We start from the raw sequence: 18839 nt of genomic DNA on the forward strand, positions 1-18839 counted from the left end.
GGTAACTTGATGTATCAAAGCCCCCAAAATATTTACACAATTGAAATTGTAAGAAAGAGAATTTTCAACTTTCAATGACAAAAAATTAAATAGAGGGAGATGGGTAGATATGGAAAAAGAGGGTGAGGGAGAGAAAATCTCATGCTTTTAATAGTTATGGTAGCAATGTCAGACATGTTTTAGTTAAGCTTTAAGAATAACTTAAAAAGTGAGTATAAAGCTGGTAAAGAAATAAACAGCAGTTATTAATCTCATTTAACTGGAATGACTCTGCCATTCAGCTATAAACATAAGGTGTTACACCAGCTGAAAAAATCCTCCTCCTCCACCTCCTCCTTATTATTGTTATCATTGAAATAAGAGAGCCAGTAAAGTTCCAAGGTCAACTAATTGGATCCCACAAAGGTTGATAAAAGATTTACCAGTTGTGTTGAGGTCTATTTAGTTTTAATCAATTTCAGGCATTTAAGAAATTATTGCTATTGAAATTTATTTTATGTGTCAGATTTGTTGTGTAATCTTTGTTGATATGTGTCTTGTGTTTGGTTTGGTGATAGGAATGACTGATGATAGATAGAATATTAATGTACACACACACACACACACACGTGTGTGTGTGCGTGTGTGTGTGTGAGTTTGTGTTTGTGTGTAAGCTTTTACTTTCTTTGGAGAAATTATTATTTTGTTTTCTTTGACCATAAAATGAAATCTAAATATGTCTATCTCATCTTCTCATTGTTTTCTAGGTCATCTAGACACAAATTGTCTGCATGATTGCTACCACCATGGAGAATGTAAAAATAAAAGATGTATATGTTACCCTGGATACTCTGGCAAATACTGTGGCCAAAGTAAGTTGAAAAGCATTTCCCCACCCTTTTTATTTTTGTTGTTTGTTTTACAAAAATACCATTTTGATGATGTAAAGATAAAGTTATTTAACCAAATAGCTGCTAGTGGAATTTTATTATCTAAAAAAATGCTTTTTTTTTCTATTGTCCTACATGCATGCAATTCAGGGATGGGTATTTTTGATTAAATTGGGGGTTTTTTTTGGGGGGGGGGTCAATTTTTAATTTCTAATTGATAAAACTTTGTAACTCCATAAAGAAAAAAAAAAAAGAATCAAAATATTTTTGAAATGGTGATTGGAGAGAAAGTAAAATTTTTAGCAATTCAAATTTCAGTTTCCTTTTATTAAACCTTGAATATGAATTTCAATTTCTGCTTTTCATTTTCCTTTAATTCAAAGTTTTTTTCATTTCCCTCTCCAACTGATTTCTGTTCTTGAGAACATCCAAGTTTAATTAATCAGAAACTTCATTAAGAAAATTTTTTCTAAAAACTGAATTAATGTTGCAGCCAGTGTCAAATGCTGCGATTATGCCAACATTACAAGTGTTTTATGCATTTTTAGAAACCTAATTTCCTACGTCTCTCTCTAAATTTTTGATGTCTCGGTTGTTTTGGGGCCAAAATTAAACATGAAATGACCTCATCAAACTTATTTGATTCTTATAGAGTGTCTTCATTTAGCTTGTTGAGATTGATTCACATCAATGGTTGATGCTAATTATAAAGCCCAGCAGCTAACATTTTACTTCACTTTTTAAAATCAATAATAAAAATTAGTTATCTTATTTATAATTAATTGAATTGAAATAAGCGAGAATATTTTTTGTTGGTTATTGTTAGAAAAATTCAGTAACCGTTATAAATATCCTGTGAAAGTTAAAAATATCTTCATTTTGTTAGATACAATGTTTAATCATCTGCTGACTGAATTGGAATATAATTTAGCTGTGCTTTTGAGACTATCACATGTCCTAAAAGAAGACACTAGCTACATACATACATACATATATACACACACACACACACACACACACACACACACACACACACACACACACACACACACACACACACACACACACACACACACACACACACACACATATATATAACTGTATTTCTTCTGCACCTTCTGTCTGTCTGCCTAGCTGTCTTTCTGTCTGTCCGTCTATCTCTTCCTCTCTTCACACACACACACATACACTAAAACTCTATGTATCTACCCTTAAACATAAACTCCTTTTTGAGTCTCATAAATCTATATTTTTAATTTTGTATGTGTGTGTATGGACTATATATATATATATATATATACATGCATTACTTAGTGTTGATATATGAATATTAATTCAGAGTAAGTTAGAGACTTGTCAAAACATGTCCTATATATTTATTTACTCTACATTTATGGCTTTCACTGCAGCATTTATTTTGTTTAATCAACACCCAGACGCAATACAATCCCCTCCCAAGCAATACACAACAAGCTGCTCAGGGACACATTAACTGCTATGCAGTGCACCACAGTAGAGAGCATCACTGACAGAACAAATGAGTAGGACGGGGTAAACACATCGGAGCATGGATTTGACACTTGTTTTAGGAGTGGCAATGCTATGCCCAGTAGCATATCTAGGATTTAAGAAGCAGAGGGAGTTGGGCAGAGGAGGCTGGAACAACATAAAATGAAGTGCAATGGTGAGGAACTCAATATGCTGCCCAGTTCAGGAATTGAACTCAAGATTTTTTTCATCATGATCCAAACACCTTGACCACCAGGCAGCACTCCTTCACAGCAGTTACACAAACATCTTGTGACTGAAGTACATAGATATGCATGTGACACCCCCAGCTCAATGTGTCCGGGGGCTGCATAGAAATCTGTATCTGTCTATAGAAGAAGTGGTAGTTAACACCAAAACACAGAGCAGGAAGCAAAGTTTAGCAGTGTGCACAAATTTGCAGCAGAGTCATATGTAGGTGCAGAAATGGAATGACTTGATTGACAACAGAATAAAACTGGATACAGAAATCTCTCTTCTCCAGGCCCAGGAAGACCTGGGCTGAGGTGGTGAGGTAAGACCTTCGTACATTGAGCCTCACCGAGGCGATGACTACTGACCGAGACCTTTGGAAATGTGCTGTGCGTGAGAAGACCCGGCAAGCCAAGTGAGATCGTTGCAAGTGCCCCTGGACTGGCTCTTGTGCGGGTAGCACATAAGATGCACCATTTTGAGCGTGGCTGTTGCCAGTACTGCCTGACTGGCCTTCGTAGGATTTTCGAGCGAGATCGTTGCCAGTGCCCCTGGACTGGCTCTTGTGCGGGTGGCACATAAAAGACACCATTTCGAGCGTGGCCGTTGCCAGTATTGCCTGACTGGCCTTCGTGCAGGTGACACGTAAAAGCACCCACTACACTCTCAGAGTGGTTGGCATTAGGAAGGGCATCCAGCTGTAGAAACTCTGCCAAATTTAGATTGGAGCTTGGTGTTGCCATCCGGTTTCACCAGTCCTCAGTCAAATCGTCCAACCCATGCTAGCATGGAAAGCGGACGTTAAACGATGATGATGATGATATATATATATATAGTGAGATAGATGTATAGAGATATATTCACATACATTACATCATCATCATCATCATTTAATGTCTACTTTCCATGCTGGCATGGGTTGGACGGTTTGACTGAGAACTGGCAAGCTGGAAGCCTACACCAGGTTCCAATCTGATTTGGCAAGGTCTCTACAGCTGGATGCCCTTCCTAATGCCAACCACTCTGAGAGTGTAGTGGGTGCTTTTATGTGTCACTGGCATTGGCCACATTCAAATGGTGCTTTTTACTTGCCACTTGCACTGGTGCCAGTCAGGTGGCTCTGGCATCAGCCATGCTTGAATGTTGCTTTTTATGTGCCACCAGCACAGGTGCCAGTCAGGCGGTAATGGCATTGGCCACAACTATGTTTTCACTCGGTTCAACAGGTCTTCACAAGCATGGCATATTGCCCAATGATTGAAAGCTGCTTTTAAATGGACCAGTTATGTGACACTGGCATCAGCCACAACTACAATCTCACTTGGCTTGCTGAGTCTTCTCAAGTACAGCACATTTCCAAAGGACTTGGTCTCTTGTCATTGCCTCTGTGAGGCTCAACATTCGAAGGTCATGCTTCACCACCTCATCCCAGGTCTTCCTGGGTCTACCTCTTCCACAAGTTCCCTCTACTGTTAGGGTTTGACACTTCTTCACACAGCTGCTCTCATCTATACACACCGCATGACCATACCAGTACAGTCGTCTCTCTTGCACACTAAATCTGATGCTTCTTATGTGCAACTTTTCTCTCAGGGTGCTTACACTCTATTGTGTGAGCACACTCACATTACACATCCAGTGGATCAGACTAGCTTCATTTCTTTCAAGCCTACACTTGTCCTTAGCAGTCACAGTCCCACAAATTTCTGGGATCCTAGTTTGCTTCTATTTTCTCTTTAGTAGTTGTTTGTCTGTTGAAACATACAGCGAGTCAAGCAGATGGCTGTAGTATCATGGCTCTTACAAAAAAAAAAAAAAAAAAAGAGAGAGAGAACAAAATATATGTGCGTGTGTTTATGTGACTACAATACTAATAAGCATACATTGCCAAAATATCCTGTGCTCCCACTGCATAGAGTGCAGTACCTGTTACAGTATATGAGTATCAAATATGTGACTCGCGCAGTAAAATCTGATTTCAGTTGAAGCAGTGGGCAACTGCCATATATGAGCATTCCATTATATGAGCTTGATATTATCTAGGTAGATACAAACAATTGTTGATATAAGCATGTTGCTTTGTTAGAGACTATTAACTATTCTCCTCCACTGTTATCATTGATAGTCAATATCAGCTCCGTTCTTAGAACTAGATTTAATTGTTTGACACAGTCAACAAAACAATTATTCTCTTCGAATCTTAGCGTAGTGATTGAACCTTCAGCTCTTCTTCCATCCAGTGCAGGATACTCATCTGTCCTGTGTCCCACAAATTTCTTGGATCATAGTTTGCTTCTACTTTCTCTTTAGCAGTTGTTTGTCTGTTTGAACATAAAACTTCATAATAGATTTACCATATTACTTGACTATGTGCAGTTTCAGTCATGATATAAAAACTAATTCATTTGCATTTTTATTGATTTCGTAAAACTTGATTCCTAACTCCATATCAGACAGCTTTTATGTTTTGAGAGAATTTCAATACCAGTTCTCAACTGTTAGAAATAACAGCTAAATCCCTCTGAAGTGAAACTTATTTCAAAACAAAAAAGTGACTTTGGAAACATTATTCGTGGAAAAGATAGGATGATAACAACTAATATGCTTCTCATTTATGGTCCATCTGAAGATCCAGCACCGACTCTGATGTTGATTAAAATGTAGATTAAAATGTGTTTTGTCCTTAAAATTTCTTTAGAAATATATAAACTTACTTTCACTGTTATCAAAAACACAAAATGGTATTGATGTTTTATTTTGTAGCCATGGCACAATGAGCACAGCTCCTGGTGTTTAGCATCTATTCACAAAGTCTGAGAAAGAAAAACAATATAACTTCACCATCATTGTTATTGTTGAAAGCACATTGATTAAAATAGGCAAAGGGTTGGAAAGGGGTTAACCTACAATACTTTTACCATAAACTCTACTTGGAAATTCATTAGGAATAGCTTTCAAATCTCTGAAAATGACACTAACCATCTTAAAAAAAGGGGATATATGAAGGGTGTTCCAGAATTAACTACTTATTTCAATGAAATCAGGAAAAATTTTAAAAGAAACTGACAGAATTTTATGATTATTATTTAGTTATGATACCAAAACAAATAGATTTATAAATGGCATCCAACAGGAATGATAAGAAAATTACAAAAATAATTATAAACATAATATAAAATTATAAACAAAATTTAAAATTTATACGCCTTTAACACATTAAACATGATAAACTTAAATAAAATTGAGTTTTTAAAAGATTGTTCAATTTCACTGAAATGGTTAATTCTGGGACACCCTGTATAAAAGGCCTTATGATCCGTCTGTCTGTGCAGCTGGAACATCTTTGATCATAGATAGGTCTATTCTGCCCATTCTAACCTGGGGCTAAGCAACAAAAACTGATCTAGAATAACTTCCATTATCATCATTATCAGAGTAAGTAGAACAGCTACCATTGAAATCCTTATCAGTTTGCCACTAGCACTAGTGTCATCTCCACTACCATTAACACCATCAATACCATTCTGCTAACTTTTGCTAACAGCACCAATAACTTCCCCACCATCACCACCACCTTCCTTTCTAGTTCCATTTGTTTCTACAGCTGTGTGAAATCAATGAGCACAGCTTGTCTAGAGATCCTCCATCTACAGACTCTTTTACATCACTTGTAACTAAAGACAACCAAACTCCCTTCTGCTATTCCTTGTTTTCACACTGTGATTGAAGCATAAGGAAAACAAGGCATGGTGCTTGGGGTTGAAGCTGAGGGCAGCAGAATCAGTAGCAACAAACACCTACAACAACAAAAACAATTACAAAAAGCCAAGAAAAATACCCTTTGTTGTTGGGATAAGAAAGAGGAGAAAGAGGAGAAGCAAAAAAGGAAATGCCCTTCTATTGCCCATTCTCTCATGCTCTCTATCTCTCTCTCTCTCTCTCCTATCACTCTTGTCTACACACACACACACACACACACACACACACACACACACACACACACACCACAAACTCATTCTTTTCCCTTCCAAACTTAAACTTTTACAAACTAAATCCTTGCTACACTTATCCTTCTCTTTTTTTCACACACTCATCAGACATAATGCTCTCTTTCTCTCTCTCTCTCTCTATATATATATATATTTATATATATATATATATATATATATATATATATATATATATATATATATATATATCTTTCTCTCTCTCTCTTTCTCTCCCCCTTTTAGTTTTCAATATTTCCCCTTCCAGCTAACTTTGAAATAAATACTAGACAAATAAAATGTCTTGTAAAGTGAATACAGTCTCTCACTTTCTGTTACTTAATCTCTTTTTTTTAACACACACTCTTCTATCTTTTGCTCTGAGTGTGTTGTGTGTGTGTGTGTGTGTGTGTGTGTGTGTACATATTCATGGCTTCCAATTCAGTGGTGGGGAAAAAAAAAAAAAAAGAGAGGTTGCTTGAGTGCTGGTCCAACTAGTTTCAAAATAGCAGACTCTGCTAGAGATACCCATGGCCCCAGCTGATGATGTTAAACTTGATGAATCCTACCTCACTTTTTCCACTCAAATCTGTGCCATTATCTCACACCCCCACCCCTGATTACTTTGCAAAAATCAAAAAATCTCCTATTTTCCTACTCTCTTCCTCTCTCTCTCTCTCTGTCCGTGAAGATTCTTACTTGCAATATTTGATATTTCCTCTCCTCTTAGTGGGAGCCTACCTCATTTCTCCTTATTTTCACCCCACCTTTCTCTGCCAGCTCACTCATCTTATTTCTTCTTCTCATCTCTACCCACCTCATATCAAGATGCACACATGTCAATTCCAACCCATCTCTCTGTATATCTCTATTCCTCTCTTAATACACGCTTCTCTCTCCCCATCTTTGTGCATCTCTTTTCTTGTTCTTCTTCTTCCTCCATACCTACCTGTTTCATAACCAGTGCACATTTAAATCATCCCCACCCACCCCACCTCCCACCTCACTCTCTTACACTACTTTTCTAACTTCCTGCTTCTCTCTCAAACCTAATCAACTTATGTTCACATCACCAAGCTTCATAGCTTATGAATATTTCCATCTGTCCCTCTTCTCACCTGTTCTCTACACAGAAGCTAGCTTTGTATGTGTGTCTGGTTTGTTTATATTTTAATATCACTAAGTCTATCTGCATCAAAATATTTCAGTATCTGGGTGGATATTAATAAGAGTAAGTCTGTGAAATTGGTCAACTATAAAACACTTTCCCATCCTCAATGCACTTTCCCCTCCTCAAGTGCATTTTACAACTATTAATATTTACATACATATACACCCCTAGAAGTGAAAGAAGAACATAGCTTTAGAGTTAGATCAAGTGTTGGTGTATTTATGAAAGATTTATGAAAGAAGATATGCGGAATGAACCTGGTATACCCTTTTCTTTGTCTATTCCAAGAGAATCAAAATTAAATACATAAAGTTCACACACACACACACACGCATACATATATATGTGAGCACGTGTGTATGTGTGCATGCATATATTTGTTACTGTTTAGTGCCAGGTCAACAGTAAGCAAAACAGACCAAGGATCCGTAGCCTTCCGGCCATGACTGCCCTGTCTTATTTTCGAGGCATAGTTATATCTAGGACTACATTGTCTTCCTTTAAGGTCTCAGATGTTATTTGAAGAAGTCTTTACAGTATTTTCAAACAGGCTGAAGAACTTTGTGAAGGCTGTCATGGTTTAATATATGCAGTATATATTGTATAATATGTGTATGTATATATGTCATGTATTACATATATACTCATATGCATATACAGATAACTACATACATCTCTCTCTCTCTCAATATATATATATATATATATATATATATATATATATATATATGTATATATATATAAAATTATATATAAAATTATATATAATTATATATGTGTGTGTATGATACATTCACATGCACAAATAAAATTTCACACACACACACACACACATCTACATCATACTCCATTTTGAATGTTTTTGCACCTAACTCACATGTAGCTTCTTCTATTTGTCTGTCTGATGGTCTGTCTGTTTGTCTATCTGATGGTCTGTCTGTTTGTCTATCTCTATGGGTTTTTCAGTTTTTGTCTCTCACTTCTTCATTATCCTTTCCCCCCCTCCTCATCTCTATCCACACACACACACACACTCTCTTACCCTGAGTCATTGTGGAACTCTTCACAGAGAACACTGTTTCTTCACTGTGAAATAACATTGTCAATTGAAGAAAGAATGTGGTAATTAGGCCACTCAAGAAATGGCATCACCAACAACAGTAACAGCAGCAGCAGCACTTCAACCTTCATTACAGCTAACACCATCACCACTATTACCATCACTGACTGCATCACTAACACCATCTAGTGATGTTATCAATGATGGTGGTGGTGGTGGTGGTATGAGTGATGCCATCACTAATGTCATTACGACCAGCCTTATTAATAAATGAACAACAATAATACCAATATCGTCTCCGATAGCACAGTTAACATTACCACCTAGTAGTAGTCGCATCATCACTAATGATACCATCCGTTGTGTAATAATAATAACAAACAGAATCCCCACTGCACAGCCTTATGCCCTCCCCGCCCCGCCCCCCCTCACGGTTAGTACTCTCCCTCCAAAAAGCATGCATCACCATCACCACAACTGCAACCAACCACCTCGACAATGAGCAACTTCTCATACCATCAATGTCATCATGACCACAATTATCACTACTACTACCAACTCCATTACTGTGATCAGCACTACCACAGTCAACTACCACCACCACCAGCACCACCACTGCCGCCACAACCATGCATTACCACCACCACCACCACCGCCACCACTGCCGTCACAACCATGCATTACCACCACCACCACCACCACCACTGCCGTCACAACCATGCATTACCACCACCACCACCACCACCATTATTTACACTGTTAGCTTTATCATCGTCTCTGTAAATAATAAAATCATTACCGTAAACATTGTCAACCGCATCACCACTCGCATCGCACAGCTACAACTGCAGCAACCACATCTTGCATTCCCTACCACTACTACACACTCTGGCCCCCATGAACACCATCACTGATCATTTAGACACCACTCATCCAACAGCCATGAATACTACCAAGTCCAACAAAATTAACAGTAGCACTAAGCCTCTACTACAACTACTATTACTACTACTACTAACTCCCCTTCCTTATCACCATATTACTATCTCTGCTGTACATCAGTAGTAGCACTAAAACTGTCACCTTTTCTTCTACAACCATCTTCTATAAACAACTGGAAGTAACAGAGTGAACCCATCAATGGTGCCACTACACACACTCATACTATAACGATTGCAGCTACAGCAACAGCCTTACTACTGTATCTACTACTTAGGACCACAGATTATTACCACCACCACCACCACCACCACTATTACTACTACTGCTGCTGGCTTCATCTATTCACACTCACACACGTGTGTGTGTGTGCGTGCATGTGTACATACACACACAGAGATATGCTTTTATATATATATATATATATATATATATATATATATATATATATATATATATATATATATATATATATATACAACCTTTTTACACATTCTCCCATTTAATAAAATACGCAGATATACACAATCATTGTTCATCACTATGGAATCCATGGTAATCAAATATGCTAACCAGTTGGTAGGTGCCTATAATGATGAGTTCTACATTGAATGGACACCAGCCGGTCAGCTAACTCACTGCTCATCAGACTATCATTAGCTGGCAGAATCATTATCAGGGTGGCAAGCTGTCAGAATCGTTAGCACACTGGGCGAAATGCTTAGTGGTATTTCGTCTGCTGTTACTTTCTGAGTTCAAATTCTTCGGCAGCTGACTTTGCCTTTCATCCCTTCGGGGTTGACTAAATAAGTACCAGTTATGCACTGGGGTCAATGTAATTAACTTAATCCCTTTGTCTGTCCTTGTTTGTCTCCTCAATGTATAGCCCCCTGTGGGCAATAAAGAAATAATTATTTTATCCAGATTCTTAGAATCAAATAAATAGGTTGACTTAAGTGGTGGAAGAGTGGTTTCGTCTGGTCTGGTTTAAGGGAGTCATTCCTTCCAATACTTACAACACACAGCATAGCAGGGCCATGAACTCTGGGCAGCAACATACTGAAGCACTTGAGAATTTTATTATTTACAATGGCTACTTATGGCAAATGTCTACTAATGAGAAGTAAGGTACCAACAGTTCTTAATTACAACTAGGTTGACTAAAGTGAGATAACAATAGTTAAATATCTTGTTATGGCTACAAGACCCAGGATACAAATGCACAAACCCAGATATGCAACATACACATGCAGGCATACTCCTATGCATCTCTATTTGTTCTCCGTATAGTTTTAGGTTTCTATTGATGTCTAACAATAAATTCTTATTCTATTCATAAACAACATCACAGCAGATACACACACAAAATATTTTCGTTTTCAATAAAAATTATCTACTTGTCCTGCTTCCCCACCCCCACTGGCTGTTCTTAGTCAATATTAGAGAGGTGGAGTTCACTCACTGCTTTCTTCATTAACTTTTCCTTCCCCAGTCACTTCAAAGAACCACTGCTTCATTTTTTATCTTCAACATCATTTTACTCACTTTCTCACAATGCAGTTACCATGTGTTAATCCTCCTCCTCCTCCTCCTCCTCCTCCTCCTCCTCCTCCTCCTCCTCCTCCTCCTCCACTCTCTCCATCATTGCTCTGTCGATTTGGGTGACCCCATGCGAATAGCTTCCTTCAAATTGCCCAATGTATGGGGCTCATGCACATACACACATACCTTGAGGTTTCCCCGCAAGAACAATCACACATGGACAAATCAGGTGACTGAGGGGGCCAAGGAATGTCAGCAAACCTGGAAATGAGGCAGTCATCGAAGAGAGGGCAAAGAACTTCCATTGATGCTCTGGCTGAGTGGACCATCGCCCCATCCTGCTGAAACCACACAAATTGAATAAGCATACGTTTTTGTCATAATTCAGGCACAAAGAAGTTAAATAATCATCTCGATGTAACGTTCAGAGTTCACAGTAACAGCATTACCATTGCTGTCTTCAAAAAAGTAAGGACCAATGATGGCAGTTTTTCTAACAGCACACCAGACCATCAATTTTGGGCTGGGCAGTGGTCTTTCGTGCAGTTCTCTCAGATTTTCAAGAGCCCAATAACAACAGTTCTGTTGATTCACTATGCCATTGAGATGAAAATGAGCTTCATCACATCTTTAACAAAATGAGGTTGTCATTTGGTTCAAAAATTGCTTCCATCTGACGTGCGATGTTAAGCTGCTGTGCATAGTCCCATGGTTTCAACTGTTACCTAATGACCAATTTGTATGGCTGGAAATGCAGGTCTTCATGCAAAATATGCCTTACCGATCAATTACCGATGCCAAGTTCAGTGGAATGTCTCCGAGCAGAATGATTCGGACTCCGTATCAAAGCTTGTCTGACATGTTCCACATTTTCCAGGGTCTGTATCCATTCATGGCGCCCCCACCAGTCATTTATTCATTAGTGTACCTCGTGTAGGAAGTGAATTCACCCAACACAAGATAGTGTTACGGGTGAGAACAGCCTGATTTCGGTGAATGTTGAAGTGGCGCTGAAACTCATGCTGAACTGCAGTGACAGACTCAATATTCTTCATGTAACTGTCGTAGGCAAACACGTGATGCTCTGTTGTCCACAGTGCTATGGCTTCACTTGAAAAAACAAAAAATACTAAGACACCACGGACCAAATGGTACCTGTCGGACATATATTCCTCCCAATGGGGCTGAGTCATAGCCATTTCAAAAACATCTGTCTTCTCTACCCCACTCTGTAGAATGGGCTCATATAACCTCCACCATCACCGCTGCCCACACCACCACTATCACTACTACTACTACTACTACTACTACTACTACTACTACTACTCAGTGTTTTTTTACTCAATTTCCAACTACTCTTGATGTAGCTTTCTGCTCTCATATTTGAGTACACGTGTGCAAGTACACACACATGCACACATACACAACCAATTCCTCCTCCTTGTCCTCCTCCTCCTCATCATTATTATCATCATCACCCATTTAATCAAAACTACAAAGAATGCTTCCATTGATTGCACAACCCCATAGGTTTTCCTACCTTTGGAATCACAGCCAAACAACCAATTTTAGAAAATCCGCCTTTTCTACTCTTCTTCAGCGTGATTGTTTTGTAAAGAAGTGTTTCTGTGGTGAAAACCTCCACATTTGTTAATTATTTTGAATCCAATTCCATGCTGTACTCACAAGATAAATTTCTCCAGAAACTACTATTTTCTCCTCTTTGAGAATCGGTACTATGAACATAAACATGACAAGTGCAAAGCAAAACTTCAAGTCACTTCAAACTAATAAGGTTGTAATACATGACACTCTTTCTTCCATTCCTCACAAACAATATGCCCAAGGCCCTGGCACCAGTCCTCACCAAACTCTTCAATCTTTCTTTCTCTCTCTTCTGTCTGACCACCCCACTATTTAGTTTTTTTCAATACCGTTCCTCTTATACGTCTAATTATAAATTTGAAATCCTATCAATATGATTTTTGCCTGTGAAAATGATTTGACTTTTAATTCAATTAAGCAAAACATATTTGATTGTTTTGTGCAAATGTGGAAAAGAGACAAATAGAAATTTGAGTGGATCCAGATCTCATTTATTGTAACAATGGAAGTGGAGAAATGTGTTTCTTTGAAGAGTGACAATTTGCCTATCATGTGATTCATATTTCAAACTTAAATTTTCAAAACCTATCTTGTGATTTTTGTTGAAAGTGAAATTAGAATTTCTAATCCACTCTGAACCAGCAATGACAATTTTCCACTGCTTCCTTCAATATATTTCTGTGGATTTCAATTTTCAACTGTTAAAGTAATAAAGACGAAACACTACTTAACTCACCCGTAATGTAGACATTCCCTTCGGAACCTAACACAAATATCAAGCCATAAGTATGACATATTGTACTGAAGGAAATGATCGCATTAATCCTACTGAGGATATATTTTTTTTGCCTTAGAAAAGCATTTTTTTATTGTCTTTATCTGTATTGGTTTATATTATCTGAGTTTCTTATTAGTAATTTTTGCTATGTAACCACATACGGGTTCTATTCTCTTATTACCCGCTGAATTTTGTAAGACTGGCAGAGAGCCATGAGAAAATTTATCTGTGCTCTAAGTAGTTCCAATATTTCCTTGTTTTTAAGGTTGAAAATATTCAAGTAATTCTATATTAACTTCCTTGATTTGTTGATAAACTAGCAGTTCAGTAATTCTTTTGGCACTATCTTTGTTTCGGTTGTTCTTTTATATCTTCTGAATCCTTTTTTTTTTCTTTCTTTTATAGTTGTTGTTTGCAGTGGTCCTATTTTATAGTTCTTCTTGTTTTCACTTTCTTGATGCGATTCATATTGTTGCTTGGAATTTAATGCAATTTTTTTTTTTGCTTTTTATTTCCTATCAATTCTGCTTCTTCCATTGATGTTTTTTTTTGTTTTGTTTTTTTTACCACTGTTGTTACTGGTTTTTCTTTTTATCTGTTTAGCCTAGGATTTACCATTCTAAGACTCTGTGATGTGAAATCACTTTGCACACACAACATCCATTCTCTGCATCTCTTACAGACACAAAGTACAACACACTCTCATCCATATAATGCAAAACCACTGATATCTGTTCGTCTCACTGCCCCCTCCTCCTCCTCTTACCCTCCCAATATCTCTGCCATATCTAATCTCTCCATCTTCATCCCACCCTGGCTCAAACCAATATGATCCATGCTGACACTTGAAGCTAATTCCTCTGCAATGACAGAATTCTAATAAATTTTCTATTTGCTTAGGATGAAAATGAACCACATCATTTGCAGTCAACAATAACAATATCCAAAAAGAAAAAAAAAGCAAGAATACAATAAAAAAAGAAAACGACTTTTTTCCTGATTTGTTTTGTGTCTCTGTGTGTATGGATGTGTTTCTATGTGTGTTTGAATGTGACTACACACCTGCGTATGTGTGCGTTTATGTCTGTACATGTATTCATGTTACATTGCATGTCTGAGTGTATGCGTGTGCATGTGAATGTATGTCTGTGTGCGTTTTGTGTTTGTAAATATTTTCATGGTAGAGTGAGACTGCATGTATGTGTGAGTGTGTAATGTTGTATGTGTATGTATGAATGTATGGCTGTATGTGTTGCATTTCCATGAATCTGTGTCTGTGTGCTGCAATCTAAATCAAACTCTGGCTTTCCATTTCCATTTTTTTAGTAGTTTTTGTCGCCATTTTTAATACATTTCTTTTCTATTTGGTGTGTATTTTGTGGGTTTTTTCTTCCTTCCTCTGTGTGTGTGAGTGTGCGTGTGTGAAGGAAGAGAGAGAGAGAGAGAGAGATGCGTGTATGAGTAGTTTTGTGCCTGTATGTACATATTCGTAGTAGCATGCATGTGCATGTTTGTGTTATTTCTAAAATATGTAAGATCAAATTTCAGGCTATTTCTCAATGGCTTTTTGGTTATAAGAATGTGTATAGCAATGCATATCAATGCAATCATCTTCACTAAAATGCATGCCTACACTCCAATTCTACTTTACAATATCCGCTGGTAAATAACACTTTTACATTTGTTTTATAAGGTTGAGAGCAAATATATGTATTTGCTTGTTTTTAAATTGATTGGCTTTTCAGAATTTGATTAGCTGCTGCTACAGAGAATATAGATTCTGTTCAACTTTTTCATGCATAATTAATAGTTTTCTTTTTTTTTTTTGTTTCTCCCAAATAAATGTAAATGTTTATGCTTATGTATGTGTGTGTTTACACAACAAAATGCAATATGGCCAAGGATTAAGAAATTCATTTCAGAATCACAACATACTGAATTCAATCCTACTGCATGACAAGTATCTTTTACCATATTTTCAATAGCTCTGTTTGTGTGTGTGTGTGTGTGTGTGTGTGTGTAGATAGATTGATATAGATATATATAGATATATATAGATATATATACATATACATATATGTACATATATATATATATATATATATATATATATATATATATATATATATATATATACACACATATATATATATACACACACATATATAAATCAAACTAAATTTGTAGACTGGCACCCATGCCAACGTCTTCATTGAACACTAAACTTGGCTTGCGAAGACCTGTTGGGGCAAGCGAAAGTGAAATTGTGATGGCACCAGTACCAGTAACTCACTATGAGCACTGTCCGAGCGTGATCGTTGCCAGAGCACCAGCTGCCTGGCTTCATGCCGGTGGCATGTAAATAGCACCATTTGAGCGTGGCCGCTACCAACGTCGCCTTCCTGGCACTTGTGCCAGTGGCATGTGAAAAGACATTCGAGCAAGTTTGTTGCCAGTCCCGCTGGACTGGCTCCTGTGCAGGTGGCATGTAAAATACACCGTTTCGAGCGTGGCCGTTGCCAGTACCCCCTGACTGGCCTTCGTGCTGGTGGCACGTAAAAGCACCCAAAACACTCTATGAGTGGTTGGCGTTAGGAAGGGCATCCAGCTGTAGAAACTTTGCCAAATCAGATTGGAGCCTGGTGTAGCCATCTGGTTTTCACCAGTCAAATCGTCCAACCCATACTAGCATGTAAAGCGGACGTTAAACGATGATGATTATGATGATGATACATGTATATATACATACACACACACACACACACACACACACACATATAGGTAGATATATATACATATACATATATATATATATATATATATATATATATATATATATATACATGTATCCAACCCATATCAGCATGCAATATGGATGTTAAATGATGATGATGATGATAATGGTGATACATGCCTACTTCTATATACGCTCACACACACACACACACACACACACACACACACACACACACACACACACACACACACACGTATATTGTTGGAATAATATTTACTTTTGTTTCTTTTTTTTTTCTATTACAGATACATGTCCTGTATTGTGCAATGGTAACGGTTATTATAATGAAGGTTTATGTCAATGCCATCCAGGCTGGAAGGGACAAGAGTGTGAGATTCCAGCCAATGCTTGTGAAGTTCCTGACTGTAATGGAAATGGAGAATGTGTTCATGGTCAATGCATCTGCAATAATGGTTATAAAGGTCCAGATTGCAGTGTTCGTAAGTGTCCATTTGTCATTATTTCTAATCAAAAGGATTGAAAATTTATGAGAATTTGTTTATTGTATTTGCCATTTTTTTTTATGAATAAATGTCCCAAGATGAATTTCAACAGTGAGGCTGATGTAACTAGTTTGAAAATATACATTTGAGAATTACTGAAATATTGAATGCATATTTATTAAAGAGAAAAGAAACTTTTCCATATTTCAAAGTGTATATAATCATTTAAATTGCTCCGTTGCCAGTACCGCCTGACTGGCCTTCGTGCGGGTGACACGTAAAAGCACCCACTACACTCTCTGAGTGGTTGGCATTAGGAAGGGCATCCAGCTGTAGAAACTCTGCCAAATTAGATTGGAGCCTGGTGTTGCCATCTGGTTTCACCAGTCCTCAGTCAAATCGTCCAACCCATGCTAGCATGGAAAGCGGACGTTAAACAACGATGACGATATACATGTGCTGTGCATGAGAAGACCCGGCAAGCCAAGTGAGATCGTTGCCGGTGCCCCTGGACTGGCTCTTGTGCGGGTGGCACATAAGATGCACCATTTTGAGCGTGACCGTTGCCAGTGCCGCCTAACTAGCCTTCGTAGGGTTTTCGAACGAGATCGTTGCCGGTGCCCCTGGACTGGCTTTTGTGCGGGTGGCACATAAAAGACACCATTTCGAGCGTGGCCGTTGCCAGTACCACCTGACTGGCCTTTGTGCGGGTGACACGTAAAAGCACCCACTACACTCTCTGAGTGGTTGGCGTTAGGAAGGGCATCCAGCTTTGGAAACACTGCCAAATCAGATTGGAGCCTGGTGTAGCCATCTGGTTTCACCAGTCCTCAGTCAAATCGTCCAACCCATGCTAGCATAGAAAGCGGACGTTAAACGATGATGATGATGATGATGAGACTGATTTCAAAAATCTCCTTAACATTAATATAAACCAGTTAACAACAAAGGTCAGTTGTAGCCAGTTGAGCATTTTAATGTAGGTGATTTTTTTTTTTTTTTTTGCTTCCCTCTCTCTATCTCTCATACCCACTCATTCTTTCTATTCATTATAGCTTTCAGCTTTCTCCCCATAGCATTCTTTAATTCCCATCAAAACACCAGACCGCCATTCATTTTCAAAATTTAGGAATTCTTGGTTAAATGGTCTATTTACCCTACTATTGTTCTTGATGGTCATTCAGACCTGTCCCTGGCCATTTATCTAGATGTACTCAAACAATTAAACAAGAATACCATGATAGGTGTTCCATTATATTTTAACATCTCTTCTTAATGATTTTTTTTCTAAATTTATCAAAAGATATTTACCACAACATAACAACGATAGAATTAAAAATAAAAATGGAAGATATATAATGAAATAAAAGTGTTTTAAATTTATTTAAATAATACAGGGACTTCTAGATCATTTTGTGCATACACTACATGCTTATGCATATATACACATAACTTCAGCTTTACACATTATCCCAGTATCACTGTATCGACCAGACTATCAGATGTTGTTATACATCGCTGGTTACAATGCGCTTTGCATCATTTTAGCTTTCGGATGATGCCATTATTCTGGTTAGGTGAGCAGGCTAACATTCCCTGTGATCAGAAGCCTCTTCTGTCACAGGATGCAACCATTTACAGCTGAGTGGACTGGAATGATGTGAAATGAAGTGTTCCACTGAAGAACACAATGCACCACCCGGTTCTGGAATCGAGACCATGATGTAGCAATCATAGGTGACACACTCTAACCACTAGGCCATGTGCTTTTATACATTATGCACCACAGGTATAAATATATATGCATACACATATATATATGCATGTGTGTGCGTGGTGGTGGGTGGCGTACTTGTACATATGTATGTGTGTATTTATAGTTGATAAGAAGCTTCTATTGTGAAGAGAA

General features: G+C 37.8%; 1 protein-coding gene across 35 annotated transcripts in view; it reads left to right on the plus strand.

Moving 5' to 3' along the window:
• LOC106883309 (teneurin-m) overlaps positions 1-18839 on the plus strand; it is a 572946-nt gene that overhangs the window by 379562 nt on the left and 174545 nt on the right. For all 35 annotated transcript variants that reach the window (XM_089355687.1, XM_052969800.2, XM_052969805.2 and 32 more), the window contains 2 exons: positions 747-851; positions 16733-16927. In XM_089355687.1, coding sequence (XP_089211813.1) covers positions 747-851; positions 16733-16927 — 300 coding nt within the window. The remainder of the gene's footprint in view (positions 1-746; positions 852-16732; positions 16928-18839) is intronic.

Source organism: Octopus bimaculoides, chromosome 7 (assembly GCF_046866305.1).
Source record: "Octopus bimaculoides isolate indiv1 chromosome 7, ASM4686630v1, whole genome shotgun sequence".
In the NCBI taxonomy this organism is placed as follows: domain Eukaryota; kingdom Metazoa; phylum Mollusca; class Cephalopoda; order Octopoda; family Octopodidae; genus Octopus; species Octopus bimaculoides.